Source organism: Garra rufa, chromosome 24 (genome assembly GCF_049309525.1).
Source record: "Garra rufa chromosome 24, GarRuf1.0, whole genome shotgun sequence".
NCBI classification, from domain to species: domain Eukaryota; kingdom Metazoa; phylum Chordata; class Actinopteri; order Cypriniformes; family Cyprinidae; genus Garra; species Garra rufa.
In genome coordinates this window covers 27,842,116-27,866,394 of record NC_133384.1, presented here as the reverse complement: position 1 = coordinate 27,866,394, position 24,279 = coordinate 27,842,116, and the positions used below count along the sequence as shown (strand labels likewise).

The following is a 24,279-nucleotide window of genomic DNA, read 5'->3' as shown; positions in this document are numbered from 1 at the left end:
ACACACTTACATAACAGCACTACTATGCTTCTCCGACAATCCATTAATTGCTCTGGCAGGCAGACTTTCCTGTCAGCCGAAAACAACAGTATTGATTTATTATTCAATACAGATTTGGAGCAGCGCTGGATGCCTCTGTCTGATTGTAAGGCAGAGCTGGAAAGATTAAAAGACAACGAGGGAGAGTATTAAACATTAGAGGCACTCAAGAGAAAAGGAAGATGTGTTTCTCAGCTATGTTTTTATTACTTGATTATATTGATGTGTATGACGTTCTTATCTGCTGAGTGCATCTGGTGCCTTCGCACACAAATACAACACACACTACTCTACAAGTGCATGCAGATATGAGTTATGGATCCATTTCTGTATGGAGAAAATCCTGGTTATTTACCTGCCTGAGGACCAGGTTTTTCTAGACACGGATATTTTGTGGTGTTTGCAGCAGTGACACTGAGCTTGATGAACACTGACATACAGCAGCTTCTTTTTAAGCAGTGTTTGTCATTCAGACACTCACTGGAGAAATTTAAAATCCTATTATTTCCGGGAATTGGGCTGCACCCAGACAGTGACATCAGACTGCAGAAAGCCCATAATTCAATCACGATTGCTTTCATACAAATTATATTAACTGAAATTAATCCTTGGCTCTACATCCTTAGAGCTCCTCAGCACATGGGGGTGAGGATGGCCGTATGTCTCTAATATGATAGCAATTCAGTTTTTAGCTCGATAAAACAGAGATGAGGAAGAACTGATGCTGTGTCATCCTTCTGTGTGCCACAATATGAGTCTTTGGTTGTATCGCCACCTACTGGACCATATTTAAATGCCGCGTTCTTTGTATTGATATTAAGATCAACTAGAATTTAATTAGAAAAAACTGTATGTTTTTACTTATTATATATTTGTCTGTCTGGATGTATAATATAATATAATATAATATAATATTATATTATATTATTCAAAACTTTTCATTGTCTCATTCTTCACTGTCACATTTGTCACCATCACACAATTCATAATTTGTATTATTAATTATGAAAACAGTTAATATTTTAGTGTAAATCGTGATTTTTTTTTCAAAAGATTTAAGATTTAATAAAAATAAAAATATTTTGTACCATTATGAATGCCATATTATATTATATTATATTATATTATATTATATTATATTATATTATATTATATTATACCATATTATATTATTCAAAACTTTTCAGTTTGTAAAATAATTAATTTATGCTCATCAAGGCAATTTATGTGACAATAATATTGTTTATACTATTACAAAATATTGTTTATTTAGCATTTAGCAATTTAGCATTATATATAGAGAGAGAGAGAGAGAGAGATAAAATATATAATTTATTCCCATCGAAAGCTAAACTCATATTATATTATATTATATTATATTATTTTATTATTTTAGTGAAAATCATGATTGTTTTTCTAAAAAAACATTTATTTGAAATATTTTGTATCATTAAGCATGTCCAATAATATTATATTATATTATATTATTTAAAACTTTTCAGTTTGTAAAATAATTTATTTATGCTCATCAAGGCAATTTATGTGACAATAATATTGTTTATACTATTACAAAATACTGTTTATATTATGAAAACATTGCAATTATGAAATTATGAAAAAATATTATTGCAATTTAGCATTTTTTCATAGATAGATAGATAGATAGATAAAATATATAATTTATTCCCATCGAAAGCTAAACACATATTATATTACATTATTTCATTATTTTAAAATCATTTGCTGCATTTGTGTGGCAATAATATTGTTTACACTATTACAAAATATTGTTTATATTATGAAAACATGAAATATTGTAATACATACATATATACATATATATATTATAGTTTTAATATATTTTGAAAAAATATATATATTACTTTAAATTATATTTATAAATATTTTATAATTATAAATATAATATATATATATAATATATATATATATATATATATATATATATATATATATATATATATATATATATATAATTAATTTATATTTAATCTATAATCAATTTATATTACTTTATATTATATTTATAAATATTTTATAATTATATAAAATATATAATATAATTATATAATATTATTTATTCCTGTTAAAAGCTGAATTCATATTATATTGTATTATTCAAAACTTTTATAAAGTTTATAAAATAATTAATATATGCTCACCACGGCTGCATATATATTATTTATGTATTGACAATAATATTATTTATACTATTACAAAATATTATTTATATTATGACCATTATTGCAATTTTTACAATTTTTTTTCCTGTCAAAAGCTGCATTTTCAGCAGTCATTACTGCAGTCGTCACTGTCACATGGTCCTTTAGAAATAATTTGAATATGCTGATTTGCATTTTATTAAATTTATCATCATTAATTATGAAAACAGTTATTATAGTACATATATAAATACTATGTTTTAGTGCAAATTTAGTTTTTTGTCAAAAGAACATTTTAATTAGAAATATTTTGTAACATTATGAATGTTTTTACTGTAATTTCTGATCAATTTAAATCTTACTAACTCCACAAATCTAAAAATCTTTTGAGTGTCTTTTCATGTCATGTTCCTCTGTGACCACTAGATGGAGATAAAGTAAATACAATTATTAAATAATACTGAGAACGTCTGTATTTTCATTGGTTTTGCAGCAGTAGGCCTATTATAAATGTTTTACAAACAAAATTATCTTAAAATCAACTCTTGGTTTCATGCTTCTGATATCCAAAAAAATAAAAAAATAAAATAATAATAAAATAAAATACTGAATAAAAATAAAAATGACTGTATACAAAATAATTATTATAATATGCTATTATAAATATATTTAAAATACTGTTATTTCCTTGATCATCACCTATACACACATGAAACATACCATTGTATATATGTGTAACTTCATGCTACAGCCGAGCCAGCCATGTGTTCCCAGGATAGGTGTGAGAGAAAAAAAAAAGACAATGATAGCACCAGGGAGCAATATCGAGACTTTAAGTCCAAGTCAAGTCTCCTCGACACATCCTCACTCACTTGACACCATGAGCTCTGAGCCCCTGGAGCGCGCGTTCACAATCACAATGAGCGCTCGTCGCCAGGCAACGGTCAAATAAACAGCGCTCGCGCGGCTCCGGGTTCAGCAGCTGACAGGTGACCGCGATGAAGCGCAGCGTGGCGTCGAGAGTCGCGGCAGCACAGCGGCTTTATCTCAGCAGTGACTGTCACACATGTCTGTGCTCATCTGTTTGACGCGATGCCCTCTATAGTCACCAAATAAGGCGTTTTCATCTTTTACCACCATTTATCCACCAACGCGGAAGTAAACCTATGGGCGACACTTTTGGTTGATTAGCCGCTACAGGGAAACAATAACCAGAAGAATAACAACGTGCACTACAAACTAGTGTGTTCATAATTAATATAATACATTAAAGTAATATGGAAAGACACTAATTTGCAATATCAAGGAGCAAAACGAGTTCTGTACAGCTAAAGATAGCTGGACAAGGATGAGACTGAAAGCCAGACCCATAAAATTTACAAACGACCCACTATTACAGGAAGAAAAAGCTAGACAGAGTTTCATCTAAATATCTATGACCAGAATTTCATATTTAATATGTGTTTAATATGTCATATACTGCTGAATGGCCTCTGAATATTAAAGTCCCCCTGAAATCAAAATTAAAGTTTTTTGGCTTTTAGTATGAATATATTAGCATTAAGATTATCTATAAGCTAGTGTGCTTCAAAACAACGACAAAATTCGCGTTTACAAGATATGGGCATTCAAAACTTACAGTCTCGTCACTTCCGCCAATATGAATCAAGGATTTTGATGATATCACCGTGCACTTCAGTTTCTCATCAAACGTTCTGTCCAATCAAATGCTCTCTAGAGTCCGTAGGGTCCCGCCCCCTACACTATAAATAGACGCTGAATCTGTGGCTGAGATCTTACTAAATCTTACTAATATATATTACATTTAATATTACACAAAATATCATGGCACTCCCATGTCATTTTTTTCTTAATTGATTATTTGGACATGGTTGTACTGTAGTATTAAATGTTCTTTCTGAAATAGCTTTTTTAAATATTATTATTATTTAATATCTTACTGATTCCAAACTTAATATTATTACATATAATATTATACAAAAAAGTTTTTTTGGACATGTACTGTGGTAATACTATGGTACAACATGGAGTATCTTGTAAATGCAGGCGTTATTCTAGTAATATTTTATACTATTATAATAATAGTAATATTATAGTATTTGAATTAGTTTTGATATCTATATTTTCATTTTAATTTCAGTTTTAGTAATTCTGTCCTTTTACCATTTTGATTAGTTTTTATTAATATCTATAGCTTTAATTTATTTTATTTAGTAAGTTTAGTATCTATTGATTTATTTTGTTTATTATTATTATTATTATATTAATCTTTTATATAATCTTTTTATTTTAGCCATTTTTATTAGTTTTTTGTTTCTGTTAATATCTAAACAGCTTTAATTTATTTTATTAATTTTAGTATCTATTGATTTCACTTTTTATTTTATTTTGTTTATTATTATTTTTGTATTTATTTTTTTTACATTTTCCAGCTTTTCTTTCAATAAGTACATTTTTAAAAAAAATGTCATGAATTTTAGTACTATAATAATGTAGTATTTGAATTAGTTTTTCTATCTGTATTTTCAATTTTCATTTTTATTTTAGTTTTAGTAATCATGTTCTTTTGCCATTTTTATTATTATTTTTTTGTTATTTTGTTATTATATTTTGTTAATATCTATCTAGATTAAATGTATTTTATTTAGTACATTTAGTTTTTATTTATTTCAGTATTTTTATTTTATTTATTTTGTTTATTATTACTTACATTTTTTATGTCCTTTTGCCATTTTTATTAGTTTTTTGTTTTTATTAATATCTATCTAGCTTTAACTATTTATTTATTATTTATTTTATTTCATACATTTTAGTATCTACTTATTTAAATATATATTTTTTAATTTTGTTTATTATTATTTATTTTATTTTATTTTTTTACATTTTTTCCCCAGCTTTTCTTTCAAAAATTAAAAATTAAAAATTCATGAACTTTAGTATTATTGTAGGTACATTAGAATGCCATGCATGGATACAATGGTATATTAATATGTTTATTATAGTATTATTCATACCGATACTACTATAGTAAAAGTAATAATGTAGTATTTGAATTAGTTTTTCTATCTGTATTTTCAGTTTTCAGTTTTATTTTAGTAATTATGTCCTTTTGCCATTTTTATTTTTGTTAATATCATTACTATTCATCATTACTATTATTAATTTTTACAATTTCCTCCAGCTTTTCTTTTAATAAATTAATTTTTTTTAAATGTTTTTTTTTTCATGAACTTTAGTACTCTTGTACATTATAATCCCATGCATTGATACAATGTTATATTAATATGTTTATATACAATACCATGGTATATATCAAAATGTCATGGTATTATCTGATATCATTGGAGTTGCATATTTGAATAACAATGTTATGGATAATTTGGCAATCTTCTGGTCACTTGTAGTTTAGGTGTTTTTAAACTCTTAGGACATTCAAGCTGACAGGCAGCACATAACCCAAAGATTTCAGCAGCACCAGTCCTGTGATGATCTGAACATAGTGAGCAGAAGCCGGCGTTGCTGTTACGTAATCCAGTCTGCGAGAGACAAGAGTTAATTTTAGTTCAGGATGTGTGGAGTGCAGGCTTTGGTCCTGTCAGCGCAGAGAGAGTGATAAGAACTCTTTAGGAATCATCTGGCCCTGCTGAAATATTCAGGCTCCTGCCTTCGCGTCTCTTTTTTCCATCCACACACACAGAGAGAATCTCCCTGGGAAACGTAGGTCTTGTACTGATGAGTTTCTATATAACAGAAATTAATCAATAAATAAATATTATAATATGTTATTATTATATATTTTATCTAACTTTTTATTTTATTAATTTAGAAAAAAAAATACATAATTTATTGAATTAATTAAATAATATTAAATTAAATATAATAGTCATTTTGTGTGTTTATTTATTATTTATTATTATTATTTATTATAACCATTTTATGTGTGAAATTTTTCAAGTTAAATTTTAAACTTGAAACTTGAATTAAATAAATAATTTGTGTAATCTTACAGACATGATTTTAAATTAAAAGTCTAATTACGGCTGTCAAAATCACTTCTGTCTTCTTCATAATGCCCTTTTTTTTTGCATTCTAGCATTTACCCAAACATCTGGATAACATCTAGATAATGTTGGAGGAATGTCTCAGTACTGTTGTTGTGCCAGTGCATTCCTCACCCTCATTCAGGCCTTATCTGGGAATACTGTTCATCTCTGGATCTGCGGCTGCAGAAGGCCCTGTGTATTTACAGAAAGCTGCCATGTTTGCACATCATTTCCTGTCAAAAGATATAGCATGGGCATATCCTTATTAGGGAAGACTCTACAGACTGGCCGCGAACAGAATGGTTTGGTTGTGGCGATCTTTCTAGAACATTCTCACTGAGAGAAACAACAACAACAAAAAGCATTTCTGACCTCTGAGAACTTAAAAGGAACAGTTAATTAAAAACTTATTTTTTTTTGCTCATCTTCATGTCATTCCAAACCTGTTAGACTTCAAACAGGATCCTAAAAGTGTTCTATAGGACCATAATCGTAATTTTATGTGTTGATTTATTGAGTAATAAGATACATTTTTTGTGGTGATTAAAATAGACCTAAGTAAACAATAGCCTTTAAAATGACTTAAAATACATATATAATAACAATGAGTCAATAATTAGTTCAAATGAAGTATTAATAGAAACTAATCATATGTTTTTTTTATTAAACAATACTGTTAAAATACAAAATGTATTGTAAACAACGTAACTAATGCACAATATACCTTATAACAAATGACTGCAGAGGGCGCCAACGTCCTGACGATGGTTTTTACAATTTTCTGCGCAAGTTTAATATTGACTAAATAACATTTAAGTCAAATGTCCACCTAATATTTAATATTTGGCCATTACCTTTCTACAGAAATGCTACAGCCACTGTACTTTCTTGAATATGTGGACATCAAAACGTCGAAACTCAGACTGAGGGTTTGAGCTTTTATTTTGAAATCGCGACGAACAACATATTGAGAACGATTGTAATGTATTTTACTGTGTTTGTGTAGGTTTATAAATGATTTACCTTACAAATCGGATGAAATGGCGCACGTTGTGTTCCCAGATGTATGTTATAACCAGTTCAGACTAACAGTAATATGCAGAGATGGAGTTTGAGAGCTTCACACAAATAACAACGTTTTCTGTGGAACAGCACTACTGCGTTACTACGAACGGAGCCGCTCTGAGACGTACGTACGTACGTAACCTACACGCATGTAAATAATAATTAAAACTCATATATTTATTTAATTAAAATCACAGCGTTTGTGAATTCACAATAGCATTATGCTTTATTATGATTTTCAACTAGGTTTAATATATCATACAGCCTTGGAAAACAAATAGAGGGTTTGCACCTATGATTTGCACTTATGTTATGGTTTGAACAATTACTTGTATGCGTGGCGATACTAGAGATAGTCGGATGTAAACAACAGCATGGATTGCACGGTTAATGTAATACTTTTTCTGCTAATTTATGCTGTAAAAAATGCATGGAAGCTGCTAAATCATATAGAGAAGGACTTAGTAAGCAGGAAAGGGCGCAATATTTTGACAAAATGAAGTTAATAGATGGTAAAGATACATACGAGCAGTATTAATTAAGATATTAGCCTACTATTTCACCTGCCTGACTGGAAATGATAAGAACAATCACAAATGTTGTCAAGATTCTTGCCCTGGAAATCCTGTTTTAGTTTGGCCAACCACAAACACCTTTTGTTCCTTAGACAGATTTTGCAATCTTCTCCTTGATTTGTTTTAACTTTTGGCAATCTATAGTACTCCAAATGTTTTGGTCTGACTGATTAGGACAGCCCAAAACATGACAATAATTGACGATTTTCAACGGCAATAATCAGCAAATATGTGAGTTTTGTTCGGTTAACATGGCCAATATGGCCGATTGATGACATGTCGTGAAAACACTCTATCGAATCAAGGAATCGTGACATCCCTAGTTGCACTGACTTTCTCTGCCATTTTTTTTTTCTAAGAGACTGACTGGAAAAGTCAATCTGGCTTGACTCCAAAAGTTCAAGGTGACCTGCAGTAGAAAACAGCCCCATTCTTAGATATCCAGTGACTTGGCATCGCTCTCTCTCTCTCTCTCACATGAAAGCTTATTAAATCAGGCAAATGGAATAGGAAGACATTTCTAGCTCTGATACCATAGAAGAGCAGGACAGTACTTTTTGGTGGACACAATAAGTCTTGTGAGCGGACCTTGCTGTCTCCTGCCTACACAAGCAGTCTGTGCCAACTGATACAGAATCTCATAAGTGACTGATTTGGAATGCTCTGCATACTGTAGAGCAACAGCTCACAATAGATTCTAATAGAGTTTGGTGTTGCTAAGCTCCATGAGTTGAGTTCCGAAGTGCCGATCTGGCTCTCTTTCAGTTCATGAGTGTGAAATTGAATTGGCTACACACCACAGGAAGCTGAATTGGAAAGACAGAGGAGTTTACTAAAGTTGCAATTCAAATTCAAAACAGGTGATGAATACTACCAAAATCCACAAACGTTAAAGGAATAGTTCACCCAAAAATGATCATTCTGTCATTGATTACTCATGCTTATGTGGTTCCAAACCTGTAAGACCTTCATCTTCAGAACACAAATTAAGATATTTTTGATGAAATTCGATAGCTTTCTGACCCTCCATAGACAGCAATGCAATAGACACATTTATAAATTAAGGTTGAACCACTGATGTCACATGGACTATTTTAATGATGTCCTTTATACCTTTCTAGGCCTTGAACATGGTAGTTGTGTTGCTGTCTATGCAGAATCAGAAAGCTCTCGGATTTCATTGAAAATATCCTAATTTGTGCTCTGAAGATGAACGAAGATCTTATGGGTTTGGAACAACATTCTATTCAACAAAGAACTTTTTTCGTGGCTGTGTTAGTGGTTCATGACTGGGTTTTTCTCAGAAAAACCAACCCTGTTCTTTCCAGTGTCTTGTTGACCCCGGTCTTTGAAGACGTCAGGAAGCACAGTGGATTTGGAAGGGATTAGCTGTTCGCTTCTCACCGAAGGCAGTTTTTGGGCCCAAATGAGCGTCTTTAGAAGTGCTTAGCAGGACCCTAAGTGCCCCTGACAAGGAACGACAGCAGAGAGTTTGGAAAATGAGAGGTGATTACTCAAAGCCCATCTAATTCTGCTTACACAACTATCTCTTGGCGTAGAGCCTGGCAGTGTGACTTTACCCACTATTAAGTGATTAATTTGTTGCCTTGAGTGCACTGACAGAGAATGATTTGTTTATGATGGTACAGGAAGCAGGGGGTGATCAGATGTTGATGGCAATTATCAGCAGGGACATGCATTCATTAACTAAAGTGATTGTCACCGAGATTGCTTTTCCTTCTTGAATAGAGTAACCTTGATGACCCAGATATTGGATTTCACGAGGGTATTCTTTTGAAAACTTTCAGATTTGCCTTGTTGCAGGGCAAGATACAGATTAGATCTGATATTTTGTGCATCTATTTTAAGTAAAGGTCAGTTTACATTACAGCCAGAGTAGAGGAGACAAACTTGCAGTTGCAATAAATAATGCAGGGACATGCTCAAAGCTTAATGAAGTTTCTTTACTTACAAGTGTAAGTGCCAGCAACAATGTGCCATTAGTAATTTAAATTATAGAATAAAAAAATATAAATAGAATATTTAAGTATTTATATAAATAGATTTTTCAGATGGACTTTTCCAGTTCATTTTAATTTTTGTATTTTGTTGTATTTTTGTCATTTTAATTATTTTATTAAAAATAAATACAAATATATATGAAATAAAATGAGTTTAATGTTTTTATGTTTTTAAATAATAAAAAGATAAATTATATTAGTCTATAAAATCTATATAAATTGTATTCATTTTATATCATTTTTAGTTATTTTAGTGAATCAAGTTGTTTTGGCAACTAGCTGAAATAAAACTAATTAAAGTTAGAACATTTTTATTATTATTATTTTTTTTTTAATTTGTCTAAATAGACTATTAATATTATATCAGTTTTAGTTTAAGTTATTTTAGTGAATCAAGTTGCTTTGGCAACTACCTGAAATAAAACACGTTTAAGGTTTTAAATTTTTTTTTTAGTTAAAGTTTTATTTTAACTTTTTTATTTATTTTTTTAACCATTTTTTAATAAGTCTGCAAGTTTAAGATTTTTAATATTTTATTTTATATGAGCTATATTCTCTGCATCATTACTCGGCTTCAGTGTCACATGATCCTTCAGAAGTCTTTCTAATATGATGTATTTGATTTCTTATTATTATGACTTTTGAAAACAGCTGTGTTGCATAATAATTTTTAATAAGTAATTTTTTTTCTTCATAATAATAATAATCGTGTTACTTACCTTAGCTTGCACAACTAATAAGCAAATAGAAATATGTTTTCACCTTGCACTAAACAGGAATGTTCTCCCACGGCGCTGAATTCATTTTAGTTTGGCAAGGTTTTCGGAAAGGTTAAATCCTATTTTATGCTCCCCTGATTATTTTTTGTTCTCTCCTAATGAGATTTTTATTAAAATCATCTGACTCCAAACCAGAGGAGGTCAAAGACCACATGAAATTAGAAGCTTCTTTCATTTGAACATTTGAACAAATTTCTAGCTATATATATTTTTTCTCTTTTGCTCTGTCTAATAATAAACACAAAAAACAATTCACTCATGTAGATGCACAACACTTAATATATGTGAAATCACTTTAAATATTCATGAGTGGGCGTGGCTTTAACAGCTGTGCAGCCAATCACCAGCAACTCCAAACCAAACATGGGTCAGTTTCCTTTTACAGTCTCACTGTTACACATGCTGTTTTGAAGGCATTAATTCACACACACAAACACTCACAAGCTGGCGAACACACAGCTGCACTTGACAGTCTGCTGCAGGCTTGCCACTGAGAGAAAGAAGCAAGAAAAAGAAGCTAAAGAATCCTGAAGGAAGCACTTTGGTTGAAGAGCATGGAATAACCCTTGAACATCTGGCTCAATCATTGGGTGATACAGATCCAAGGCCTGGAAGTAACTGAAGAGATCCAACTAAAACCTCTTCCAGCGCTGTCTATGGATACGGAATGACCTATTGCACTGTTCACAGCCCCTCTGAACTCCCTCACCACCCATGAAACGGTTTAGCAGCCTGAGAGGGATCAAAAAACGCAAGGACCAAGAGGGGCGGACAGGCAGGCGGCAGTCAGAGCCCCACGGCCTCCTGGGAACCAGTAAGATGGCAGATAAGGCTTATTTTGCAGCATTGTTTTTTTATGTAGCAACATGCAATTTATATTTACAGTACATATGATGTCTTTTTGCAAATATTGTTAAAAGTATTTGGACACTTTAAATGTAAGAATATCATTGCATTAGATATCAAACCAGGTTTCACAGGCATTTTTCAAGCAAAACGGGTCAAAATAAGAAGTTTATTAGGTGTTAAATTAAAACAATACATGCTTATTATAAAACAAATGATGTTCAAAATGAAAATTTGAAGGCTTATTTGGACACTTTCTGGTTGTCAGACATTAATAGAACATGTTCATAATTAATATTATGAAATGCACCTGTGTGCACTTAAAGAGATATGTTATTTTGCATCACTGAGATATACTATTATATTTTTTATTATTATTTTGATAATTTTTATACTCTGTTTTCATTTTCATTTTAGTATTTTGTTTAAAAAAATATGTAAATTGTATTCATTTGTATTAACTATATGAATAGCTATTTTCTTGAATCAAGTCACTGGCAAATAGCTGAAAAAATTGTTTAAGGTTTTTTATATTTTATTTTATTTAAATTAAAGTTTTACAAAAATGTTTTTATCATTTTACTCTTCATTTTTTATTATTTTTAAATATGTCTATATAGATTGTATTAATTTATATTAATTGTATTTACTATATAAATAGTTCTTTTCTTGATTTAAATCACTGGCAAATAGCTGAAAAAACATGTTTATTTTATTTTATTTGAATTAAAGTTTTATTTTACCATTTTTTATCATTTTATTTTTCATTTTTTTGTTATTTTTAAATATGCCTATATAGATTGTATTAATTTGTATTATATTAACTATAAATAGTTATTTTGAATCAAGTCACTGGCAAATAGCTGAAAAAAAAAACATGCTTCAGGTTTTTTATATTTTATTATATTATTTAAATTAAAGTTTTATTTTCACATGTTTATCATTTTATTTTTCATTTTTCTGTTATTTTTAAATATGTCTGTATAGATTGTATTAGTTTTATATCAGTTTTAGTTTTAGTTATTTTAGTGAATCAAGTTGTTTTGACAACTATCTGAAATAAAGTAAGTTTAATGTTTTTATATTTTATTTTATTTATGTAATAAATAATAAGTTTTATTTTAACATTTGTTTATTGTTTTTAAATATGTCTATAGATTATATTAATTTTATGTCAGTTTTAGTTTTAGTTATTTTAGTGAATCAAGCTGCTTTGGCGACTAGCCAAAATAAAAAAAAAGTTATATTTTATTTTAAGTAAATGCTTTTTTTTTTACATTATTTATTTATTTATTTGTATATTTTAAATCATATGTCTACATAGATTGTATTCATTTTATATTAGTTTTAGTTATTTAGTGAATCAGGTTGCTTTAGGTTGCTTCGTTTTATTATTTAAGTTAAAATTTTATTTTAACATTTTGTATTATTATTTTTAAATATGTGTTATTTTGGTGAATCAAGTTGCTTTTAGAGTTTAGACGTTTTTTTATATTTCATTTGATTTAAGTGTTATTGTACTTTTTAATTTTTTTTATCACATTTTTTATTTTAAATTAACCACTTAGATGTCCACTAAATCAGCAGACATGAATGAGTAAAGTTCATTTGTGTGCATAAGATTTTATTTTGTTATCTAAAGCAATGACATTCAGACATTTTAAGTGTATAAAGCCACTGAATTTCTTGAACTTTCAGTCTCACATTTGCACTCAAACATCAGTAGATGGATGCATTCAGGTCTCAGACCTTGAAGAGTCCTTTTTTCTTGCATGTTGATGATTTGCGCAATAAGAGCGTGAGCAGCAGAACCCTATACCTGTAAATATGACAACAGGAAGCCTCTAGAAATCACTTCTTATTGCATCCTGTCAATTAAATGCAAAATAATTCCCAGAACCCTGAAAACTAGACTTAGATATGTATTATGTAGTGCTTCCAAACAGGTGATTTTTGTGCCAAGTTCTAACAATTAAGCTCGTCTGCAATGTGGATCAGCAAAAAGCTGTTAAGATGTGTGTGACTTTTTCTAAATGGGATGTTTTGTTTTTTCTTCGGGTGTAATGATTGTGAAGGGCTAATCCTATCATATTAATAATGGGAGTTGTTATTTATAGTCTACTGAGAGAGAGTGTCACTGGGACTCATTAAAATGTAGGAATGACATTGGAATACTGCTGGGAGGAAATAACAAGGGCTAACAGGGGTTTGCCGCTGCAAAATGTGGTCTCGCGTACAAAACATACACTTGAAATGACATTTCATTTCTTTTTCGTGTTAACCTCAAACAGCCTGTCTAAATGGTGTCTGCATCTGTCATGTTGCAATCGTTTTATGTTCATATTTTGTCTCCTATGGAAGCCAATTTAAGCCTTAGAGAAAAAGGTAATTGTGTCCCACAGATTCTTTGGTTTTTAAGCATTTTTATGTATTTGAACCCTTTCCAACAATGACTGTTTGATTTTGAGATCCATCTTTTCACACTGAGGACAACTGAGGGACTCATATGCAACTATTACAGAAGGTTCAAACTCTCACTGATGCTTCAGAAGGAAAAACCATGCATTAAGAAACGGGGGTGAAAACTTTTAGAATTTGAAGATCAGGGTAAATTTGAATTATTTAGTCTTCTGGGAAACATGTAAGTGTATTTATAGCTTCTGAAGGGCAGTACTAAATTAAAAAATATATGATATTTAGGCAAAATAAGAAAATGTACACATCTTCATTCTGTTCAAAAGTGTTCACCCTCGGCTCTTAATGCATCGTTTTTCCTTCCGGAGCATCAGTGAGTGTTTGAACCTTCTGTAATAGTTGCATATGAGTCCCTCAGTTGTCCTCAGTGTGAAAAGATGGATCTCAAAATCATACAGTCATTTCTGGGAAGAGTTCAAATACACAAAAATGCTGAAAAACTATGACAATGTGGGACCGAAAGGATTTTTCTGAAGAACAGCAGGCCGTTTAACTGTTCAGGACAAACAAGGGACTCATGAACAACTATCACTTAAATAAATAAAAAAAACAGGTGTGGATCATTCAGGTAACAACACAGTATTAAGAATCAAGTGTGTGTAAACTTTTGAATGGGGTCATTTTTATAAATTCAACTATTATTTTCTCTTGTGGACTATATGTGAACGTATTTTATGTGAAATATCTTATTCAGGTCAGTACTAAATAAAAAATAACATGCATTATGTATGATCCCTCTCAATGTGGTAAAATAATTAACATTTTGCAGATTCTGCAAGGTGTATGTAAACTTTTGACTTCAACTGTATACTGTGTACATCATTTTAAAGACACAATATGCAAGATTTATTGATTGAAATATAACTTTAATAAGTTATGTGTTTTATCAGACAGACAACTAAGAGTAGCATTATAATACTTTTAACACACTCAAATGTATCTATGATAAAACAGCGCTACTTTTCCCCATATACGCATGAATGGAAGGAGCGGAAGTGGTCGACATTGGCATAATAAAAGCTCCACTGCTTTCAAGTCGTGTGTTAGGCTTGTCTCTCATTAGCAATCACTCCAGTGGCCTCATTTCGATGGCTTTCGGCCCACCCTGCTTCATATTACAGTGATGTTAGTAAATCTTTAATACATTAGCACAACTATGAACAAGATTTCTGCCCAAATTCTTTTGGATTGCATCAACTGTGAGAATGAAAACTACAACTCCCATGAAACCACACTCAATCACTGCTTCATCAAACTACGCCTTTGTTTCTTTGTTTGTTTTGCAAATGTGTCCTAGAGCAGAAAATGACATACTGATAATGACATACATTAACCAACAGATCACGTCCCACTCTGTATCTAACAATCAGCAGATGGAAAAACGATTGACAGAAACATAAGAGCGAGAGACAGTGTAGAAAGGGAAGAGAGTGGATCATACTTGCCTTCTGTGAACAGGTCTGGAAGTCAGAGTAATACTGAAAAGCTGACAAGCTGATGGATGATTGAGAGACACAATTACCATTTAGCGGCTGAGAATGTCAGCACATAGTGCAAATAGCAATTGGAGGATGTCTCTCACTGATCTGAGGCCTGTTACACAACCACAATCAGTATTTTCCCCCTCAGGTGTCCAACATGTTAAAAAAAACTGCGAATCACCTCTGAACCCTTTAAAGTGCAGCTTCTGTTGAACTAGAATCCAAATGTAAAGTCTAGGCTCTAAAAATAAAGTCAAACTCTGATCAGATCTGAGTCTTGCTTCTGTAAAAGAGGCCGTGTGCTGAAAAAAAGAGCAGCAAGCTAACTCTCACTGCATGAGAAAATGCAATTCTATTGGTTGAATGATTTTGACAGGCGTCACTAGGACATAGAGATGGTGCCTGCTGGGAGAACAGCCTGGACTGAAATACTTTTCTTGAAAATAATAAAATAAATATTTTTAATAAACAGTTTCAAACGGTAATATATGTGCATTAACTATCGTTTAATTTATTAATTCATAAAATGTCAATTCATTAAGTAAAATAGTATATTTTAAATGTTTTTAGATCATTAAACTGTAAAAATGGTATAAAATAAAATGGAAAAATTATTAGTATTTTATTATTTTTTTTCATGTGTGTAAAACGCATTCTAAACCAATAATCACAGGTGATATTGATCCAGTTTAAAAAATAAAATGGCATATTTAAAATGTTTTTGTACATTAATAAATTGTAGAAATGGCATAAAATCTTTTTTTTATTTTGCATTATTATTGTCATTATTATTATATTTTATGTATTTGCACGCATGCAAAACAAATTCTAAACCAATAATTAAAGGTGAAATAACTCAATTCAATAAATAAAATGGTATATTAAACAGGTATATTAAAAATGGTATAAAAATAAAATATGCATTATTATTTATTTATTGCGTGTGTGTAAAACACATTATAAAACACAACATAAAATCTAATTTGTAAAAATATTTTTATTGTATTTTTATTTTTATTTTATTTTTACATGTGTGTGTAAAACGCAATCTAAACCAATAATCACAGATGATGTTGACTAAATTCGTTAAGTTAAATAGTATATATAAAATGTTTTTAGGTTAATAAACTGTAAAAATGGCATCAAATAAAAAATTGCATTATTATTATTATTATTTTATTTTATTTATGTTTTTTGCGTGTGTAAAACATTGTAAACCAATAATGAAAGGTAAAATTGACTGAAGTAAAATGGTATGTTTAAAATGTTTTTAGATTAATAAATTGTAAAAGTTGTATAATAAAATTGCATTATTATTTATTTATTTATTTATTGTGTGTAAAACACATTATAAACCAATAATGAAAGGTAAAATTGACTCTATCTAAATTGCAAAGATGGTATATTTAAAATGTTTTTAGGTTAATAAATTGTAAAAATTGCATCAAATACAAAATTGCATTATTATTATTTTTTTAATTTTATTTATTTATGTTTTTTTTGCGAAACACATTATGAACCAATAATCAAAGGTGAAATTGACTCAGTTTATTATTAAAATGATATGTTTAAAATGTTTTTAGATTAATAAATTGAAAAAATAAAATAATAAAATATATAAAATAAAATTTAAAAAAATATTGCGTGTGTAAAAAATAATAATCAAAGGTGAAATTGACTCTATCTAAATTGTAAAAATTTTATAAAATAAAAAATATTGTCTTTAGAATTTTTAAAATAATTAATTAATTTTTTGTATTTTGTTTATGTATTTATTATTTATTTATTTATTGTGTGTGTGTGTGTGTGTGTGTGTGTGTGTGTGCGTTTAGATTAATAAACCGTAAAAACTGTATAAAATAACAATAAAAAAATGCAAAAAAAATATTGCGTGTGTAAAACACATTTTAAACCAATACTCTAAGGTAAAACTTACATTATAAAATATATATTATAAAATAAAAAATAAAAAATATTTTGCATTAATATTTTTGTATTTTTATTGTATTTATTTATTATTTATTTGTATTTTATTTTAATCTACTTTTAATTGTCTTTATTTATTTTGCGTGTGTGTAAAACACATTCTAAACCAATAGTCTATACTGATATAGTGATATTGATTCTGGTAAAAATATAAATATTCAGAAAAATTGCCATCAAGAAACATAGCACATCTTAGAAATATAGCACATCTTCATCTCCATCTTCATGTTCACAAGCCAGATCTCTAGAGGAAAAAAAGCTTTAAAAAAAGCTTATTCAAATCTAACCACAAAGCTGTCCCAGTTTTTACTATATGCAATTCTGCTTAAATATCTTTAGGGGGCGCTGCTTATCTTACTGTGTCTTCATACATCAAGAAATGTCCTTGGAATTTTGAAAAGATCCACATCTTCGTCTGTATTATGTCTTTAGGAAAGCTTTGCTATCCTTTCTGCACAGGACTCATGCATGTCTGATAATGTCTTCTCACAAACCATCCTGAATCTTTAACTTTACCCACGTGACCTCAGCAATTGCAGAAAGCTTTTATTTATTTTAATGACATTAAAATCACATAAGCTTCAAACAGCACACAATGCATGTGTGTTGAATCAGCCAGCATATGTAAAATACTTTGGTTGCTCATCACTAAGGCAAAGCAAAAGAGAGGCACACATGCAGAAAGGCAAATGAAGAGGTCAGTGCTGGTTGATTTGACTGTGCTGAGGCCTAGTTGTGAAGTTAGTTGTGTTGTTACTTTTCTAAAGCTTAGTATATGGGCCATTCTTCAGAACTGGTACAAACTGCCATCCCACAACCAAAAAAAAAAAAAAAAAACATTTTAAAAGCATTTAAGTATTCAAATCTTATGTTTACTGAGATCCTTACTTTAATTCAACCAGCAAATTTTTTTTTTGACCGGAAATGACAGGCTTCTCCCAAAACATAATAAGACGATGTACAAGCGGCATCATTGCGGAAAAAATATTACTCATCTTTTGTTTCCATTTGAACAAAAACTGGCATGTCCAAAATTATTCATACCCTTCTCAATAATCAATAGAAAAGCCTTTATTGGCTATTACAGCACTCAAACACTTCCTGTAATTGCTGACCAGCTTTTTGCATGTCTCTACTGGTATTTTTGCCCATTCATCTTTAGTGATGAGCTCCAACTCTTTCAGGTTGAAGGGTCTCCTTGCCATCACCCTGATCTTTAGCTCCCTCCACAGATTCTCAATTAGATTTAAGTCAGGACTCTGGCTGGGCCACTGCAAAACGTTAATGTTTTTGTCTGCTAACCAGTTCTTCACCACTTTTGCTGTGTGTTTTGGGTCGTTGTCGTGCTGAAACGTCCACTGGTGCCTAAGGCCAAGTTTCTCTGCAGACTGCCTAATGTTGTTGTTAAGAATTTTGATGTATTGCTCCTTTTTCATGGTGCCGTTTACTGTGATTAGGTTCCCTGGTCCACTGGCTGAAAAACACTCTCAAAACATTAGGTTTCCACCACCATGTTTGACAGTGGGGATGGTGTTCTTAGGGTTAAAAGCTTCTTCTTTTTTACGCCAAATGAAGGCTACATCATTGTGGCCAAACAATAATTTTTTGTTTCATCTGACCATAAAACAGAAGACCAAAAGTCTTCTTTGTCCAGATGAGCATTTGCAAAGGCCACGCGGGCTTTTGTGTGCCTTATCTGGAGAAGTGGTGTCCTCCTTGGTCTGCATCTGTGGAACCCAGCGGTGTGCAGTGTCTGCCTTGAGATGTTGCCACCAGCAGAGCCCAGATTCATCAGGATGGCCTTGGTGGTGATCCTTGGATTCTTTTTTAACTCTCTCACTATCCTCCTGGCCAGCACAGGTGTGACTTTTGGCTTCCGACCACTTCCTCTGTGCTTTTTCACAGTGCATAATGTCTTGCATTTTTTAATAATACTTTGCACTGTAGCCACTGGAACTTCAGAACAGTCACTATACCAAAACAGTCATGACCGAAACGTTTGGTGAGGTTTCGGTAATAGCATATTTGTTTTTTTGAAGTGTTATGTCAAACATTTGGTGGAGTTTCCGTAGTGACATCTTTGGTTTTTTGGGGTGTTGTCCCAAAAAATTGCCACTACAGAAACATTCACGAGCAAAACATTAGATCTTTGTTTTGGTAGTGACGAAAGGGAATACATTGTCCTTTATTAGGAGGAAATAAACAAAATTTTAGTACAGTAATGCAATTTTTAGTATGTTTTTTTTTTTGTGATTTATTATGCAAGTTAAAATTCTGTAATGTGATGTGATCGCTACCAAAGCATTACTGTCATTGTGCAGCCAGTCACTACCAAAATGTGGGATGTTTTGTCAAAAATAAAGTATATATGAATTATCAACAATGACGTTATGATAGTTTTTGGTTTAATGTATATTCAAACTAATGAACCCTTTAGTTTGAAATCAATATGATCAACTTTTTGCCTTTTACAAAGAAAAATTAGATCTATAAAAATACAACAAATCTCATAATCACATTTGAAATATTGTTAAAATGTAACTGTTATTGATTTACCTCTGAAAAAACAAATGTATAAAATAGCAAAAATATATATATTTATAATCTAGATGTAAGCAAAATCTTAGTAGATCAATATAACCCTTCTAATTAAATTATATTACTGTGTTTCGCTAGTGACAAATTTGGAAAGAGGACAAATATTCCAAAACTTTCTGAAAATACTATATGAGAATTAACTGCACAGTTACTAGAAATATGTCCCCTGGACATTATACAATTTGCATACATACACAATTTGTGGAAAAATAATTTTTTTCAAGACATTTCCAAATCTGACTTTGGACCAGTTCTGTAGAATGGCCCATATAACAAAATCTGAATATAGCTGCATTGCAGTGAAAAATAGATGAATTGTACTTTAAGGTTTGTGTTTGGTTTATTGGTTTACCTGTCATGGCTCATTGAATAGTAAGTGTTCTGTCCGTGAGCGGGGTTAAAAGCAAGCAGCGTTGGGTTAACTTATCTAACTCTAGGTCAAAGGTCATCAGTCACTGGGGATGAAGTTTGTTAACCTCTGTCTGAAGGGTAAACATCAAAAGACGTCATTATGACAGCAGAGGAAGAGCAAAAAACAGTGTGTGAGCATGATTGTGCCACATTTACAGAGTGAAGTTCACTTCCTAGAGTCAAAACAACATCAGAATGAACAATGTCTACTCTCTTAATACAAGTTCTTGGTTTAATCATTCATAAGTGCACATGATTACAAAGAAAAAACTTAATTTTTTGAGTTTTTCCCAACATGAGCTATATGAAATTGTAAACTCAAAGCAGAATGTATTTATAAAACAGAACATAAATGTGTTTTGTAAGATGATAAATGGTCAGGATTTCACTCGCTAAGCTAAAAGCCAGCAGACATTTCTCAAAATGAATTTCTTCCTCAATTCAGCCATTAAATCGGCCTCAGAGGCTTTAAATGTGATTTACGGTCCTGGCAATTGATAAAAAGCGCACGTCAGCATAATGATCCAATGGAGACATCATGCGTCTAGAACGAGCAATCATGTTTGAGGAAAATCACCCTGGTATTTACCTGCTTAAATGTGTTTGAATTGAGCGCAACAAGGCTTTGGATGTCTTACATAACACAATATCAAAGATGCATGGAGCCTTTGGACTAGGCCTGTCTCCAGCCTGGTTTTGATTCGATTATGTTCCGTGATTATATTAAAATGATTTGATAGTAATATGGCTTCATAAATATGCCACTTGTATTGCGCATGAGGATAGTTTAATTCGATAAGCGCTGTAAGTATGGCCTGTGGGTGTGTTCTGTTCAGCTGGGCTGGGAATCGTACTGAATTACGTCTGTCTGGATGTGTAGCACCCAGTGATCACGTGACTCTGTGGTGCTGATGGTAGATGATCCCTGTGAATGAGGAAGATGAGAATGTGGATGTATTTGGATGGGGTGTGTCGGGCTACAGACATCCTGATGACATCATCGAGGAGATCTGCTTTTTCAGCTCCCATTATGTTCCTCCTCCCCTGCTGTCTATTTTCTATTATGTGCTGTGTTTACTGGGCCGATGGCTGACTGCTATAAAATAAGCTTTTTACTCATTCAGCAGCCATAGCCTCGTGGTCTCGGTTGGGGGAAGATAATGGCTTGGTGCAGCGACTTGAGGTAGTCAGGATAGCTTGTTAATCATTTCTCATTGCACATCTGTAATGGATTCCTTGATCGTTCTTTCATGCTTGATAAATGCTTATGTTTTTTGTCAAATGTGCTCATCAATCAACTTCACATGACTTCTTTGCACCAGCAACAATAGATAGATAGATAGATAGATAGATAGATAGATAGATAGATAGATAGATAGATAGATAGATAGATAGATAGATAGATAGATAGATAGATAGATGATGGATAGACAGACAGATAGATGGATGGATGGACAGCAAACAGATAGATAGATAGAAAGGACTGATGGACAGACAGATGGTTCGATCGGTGGATGGACAGATGGATGGATCGGTGGACAGACTGATAGATAGATAGATAGATAGATAGATAGATAGATAGATAGATAGATAGATAGATAGATAGATAGATAGATAGATAGATAGATAGATAGATAGATAGAGGATGGATAGACAGATAGATAGATAGATAGATAGATAGATAGATAGATAGATAGATAGATAGATAGATAGATAGATAGATAGATAGATAGATAGATAGATAGATAGATAGATAGATGGACAGACAACGAACAGATAGAGAGATAGATTAATGACGGATCAACAGACAGATGAATGGATGGATGGATGGATGGACTGACAGACAGACGGACAACAAACAGATATATAGATTAATGATGGATCAATGGATAGATAGATAGATGGATGAAGGACTGATGGACAGACAGACAGATAGACAAATGGGTGGATGGACAGATGGATGGATCAGTGGACAGACTGATAGATGGATGGGTGGATGAATAGAGAGACAGACAACAAACAGATAGATAGATTAATGGTGGATCACTGGATAGATAGATGAATGAAGGACTGATGGACAGACAAACAGACAGACAAATGGGTGGATGGACAGATGGATGGACAAACGTACGGATGGACAGACATACAAAAAACAGATAGATAGAGGATAGATAGACAGATGAATGGATGGATGGACAGACAGACAGACAGACAACAAACAGATAGAGAGATAGATTAATGATGGATCAACAGACAGATGAATGGATGGATGGGCCGATGGACAGACGGCCGACAAACAGATAGATAGATAGATAGATAGAAAGGACTGATGAACAGACAGATGGTTGAATCGGTGGATGGACAGATGGATGGATCGGTGGACAGACTGATAGATAGATAGATAGATAGATAGATAGATAGATAGATAGATAGATAGATAGATAGATAGATAGATAGATAGATAGATAGATAGATAGATAGATAGATAGATAGATAGATAGATAGAAAGGACGGACAGATATACAGACAGAGAGATAGATGGATGTAATCTTGGCTGTCTCTGGAGGGAAATATATTCATACCTCATTGGCTTGCTGATGGTATCTTGGACTTTGCAGGCAGTGCTACATTTCACTCTCCTCTTATCGACTCATCAAAGCAGAAACTCAATAAGTTTCCTCCACACACCACTCTGTGAGAACAAGCTGCTTCCTCAAGGCTCTGCAACCGAATCCAGCCAGGGGAGAGGACGGCACAGAGAACTGGGTCACGTTCAAACAACAGGAGGCTGAAGCAATCACAAAAATGCAATTAGAGGGCCCACAATGAGATTGATTTTATCATTTAACGGCCAACTAACGTGCAGCATGAATCCAAAATGGACAGGCCAATTACTCAAGCGATTGGCGTGATGAACACTTAGGGGAAATTTGACAAATGTGTCAGGTTTGGACCTTTGCCATGTATTGAAAGAATGGTGTAGCCTCAGTAACCGAATAAACACATCCAGAGTGGTGTTGTTTATGCCGGTCATTTTCTGTGATCTGACTGCAGTATGGAGGGCAGAGCCTGGAGGAATCACAGCATGAAATCTGCAGCCTGCAACAGCAGATGAAGTGTAAAATGAGGTGATAAAACACTGCTCTCCACACTGCCGTTCAGGCCTCTTCTGTTTCTGCAGGCATGGATCAGAAATTACGACAGGTACAGCCTAACCTTTAAATCACAGGTGGATCTAAATTATCCTTTGTGGACAGAGAATGGGATACAGTGAGGCATTGTAGCACAGTACAGTCATAAAGTCTTAAAGGTGCAGTGTATCATTTCTGTGAGAGTAGCAAATTCCAGAGACAAGCAATGTCTGATGTGTTTTTTTCTCTGCTTCTACAGCCTCTGGTATCTCCTCATCACCCACCACTCCAACACAACTGACTAAGCAGACATCTGCGTTTGTTCTTGAAGTCAGTCGGAATGACACCGTGCACCGTTCCTCATCCTCCCCCCTTGACACGGGACAGCACCACAGCCCACCTACCGCAAAACCACCCCCCTGTCCCAGCACGGCACCTATATCTACCTCACGTGCGGTGAGTGATCTAATTCGGGACATTTATACATCCCGGTCATTTTCTGCATTATTTATTTTTAAATGATCATTAATATGTTTTAATAACCAAATACAAGCACTAATAACATTAAAGACAAAGCCTAACAATGCCTGATTGAAATGTTTAAGTGTTTCTGTACAAGAATACATCA

The 24,279-nt window shown here is 32.1% G+C and overlaps 2 protein-coding genes across 3 annotated transcripts in view; one reads left to right on the top strand and one right to left on the bottom strand.

The window, feature by feature from the left end:
* Window positions 1-476, bottom strand: part of LOC141300265 (retinal-specific phospholipid-transporting ATPase ABCA4-like) — a 25,913-nt gene extending 25,437 nt beyond the window's left edge. The window contains exon 1 of the mRNA XM_073830587.1: window positions 395-476. Coding sequence (XP_073686688.1) covers window positions 395-476 — 82 coding nt within the window. The remainder of the gene's footprint in view (window positions 1-394) is intronic.
* Window positions 477-11,175: 10,699 nt separating this feature from the next.
* Window positions 11,176-24,279, top strand: part of prkag2a (protein kinase, AMP-activated, gamma 2 non-catalytic subunit a) — a 234,895-nt gene continuing 221,791 nt past the window's right edge. For both annotated transcript variants that reach the window (XR_012341926.1, XM_073830426.1), the window contains exons 1-2: window positions 11,176-11,537; window positions 23,911-24,107. Coding sequence is in view for 1 of the 2 variants with exons in the window: in XM_073830426.1 (XP_073686527.1) it covers window positions 11,438-11,537; window positions 23,911-24,107 (297 nt within the window). In the remaining variant the exon portion in view is untranslated. The remainder of the gene's footprint in view (window positions 11,538-23,910; window positions 24,108-24,279) is intronic.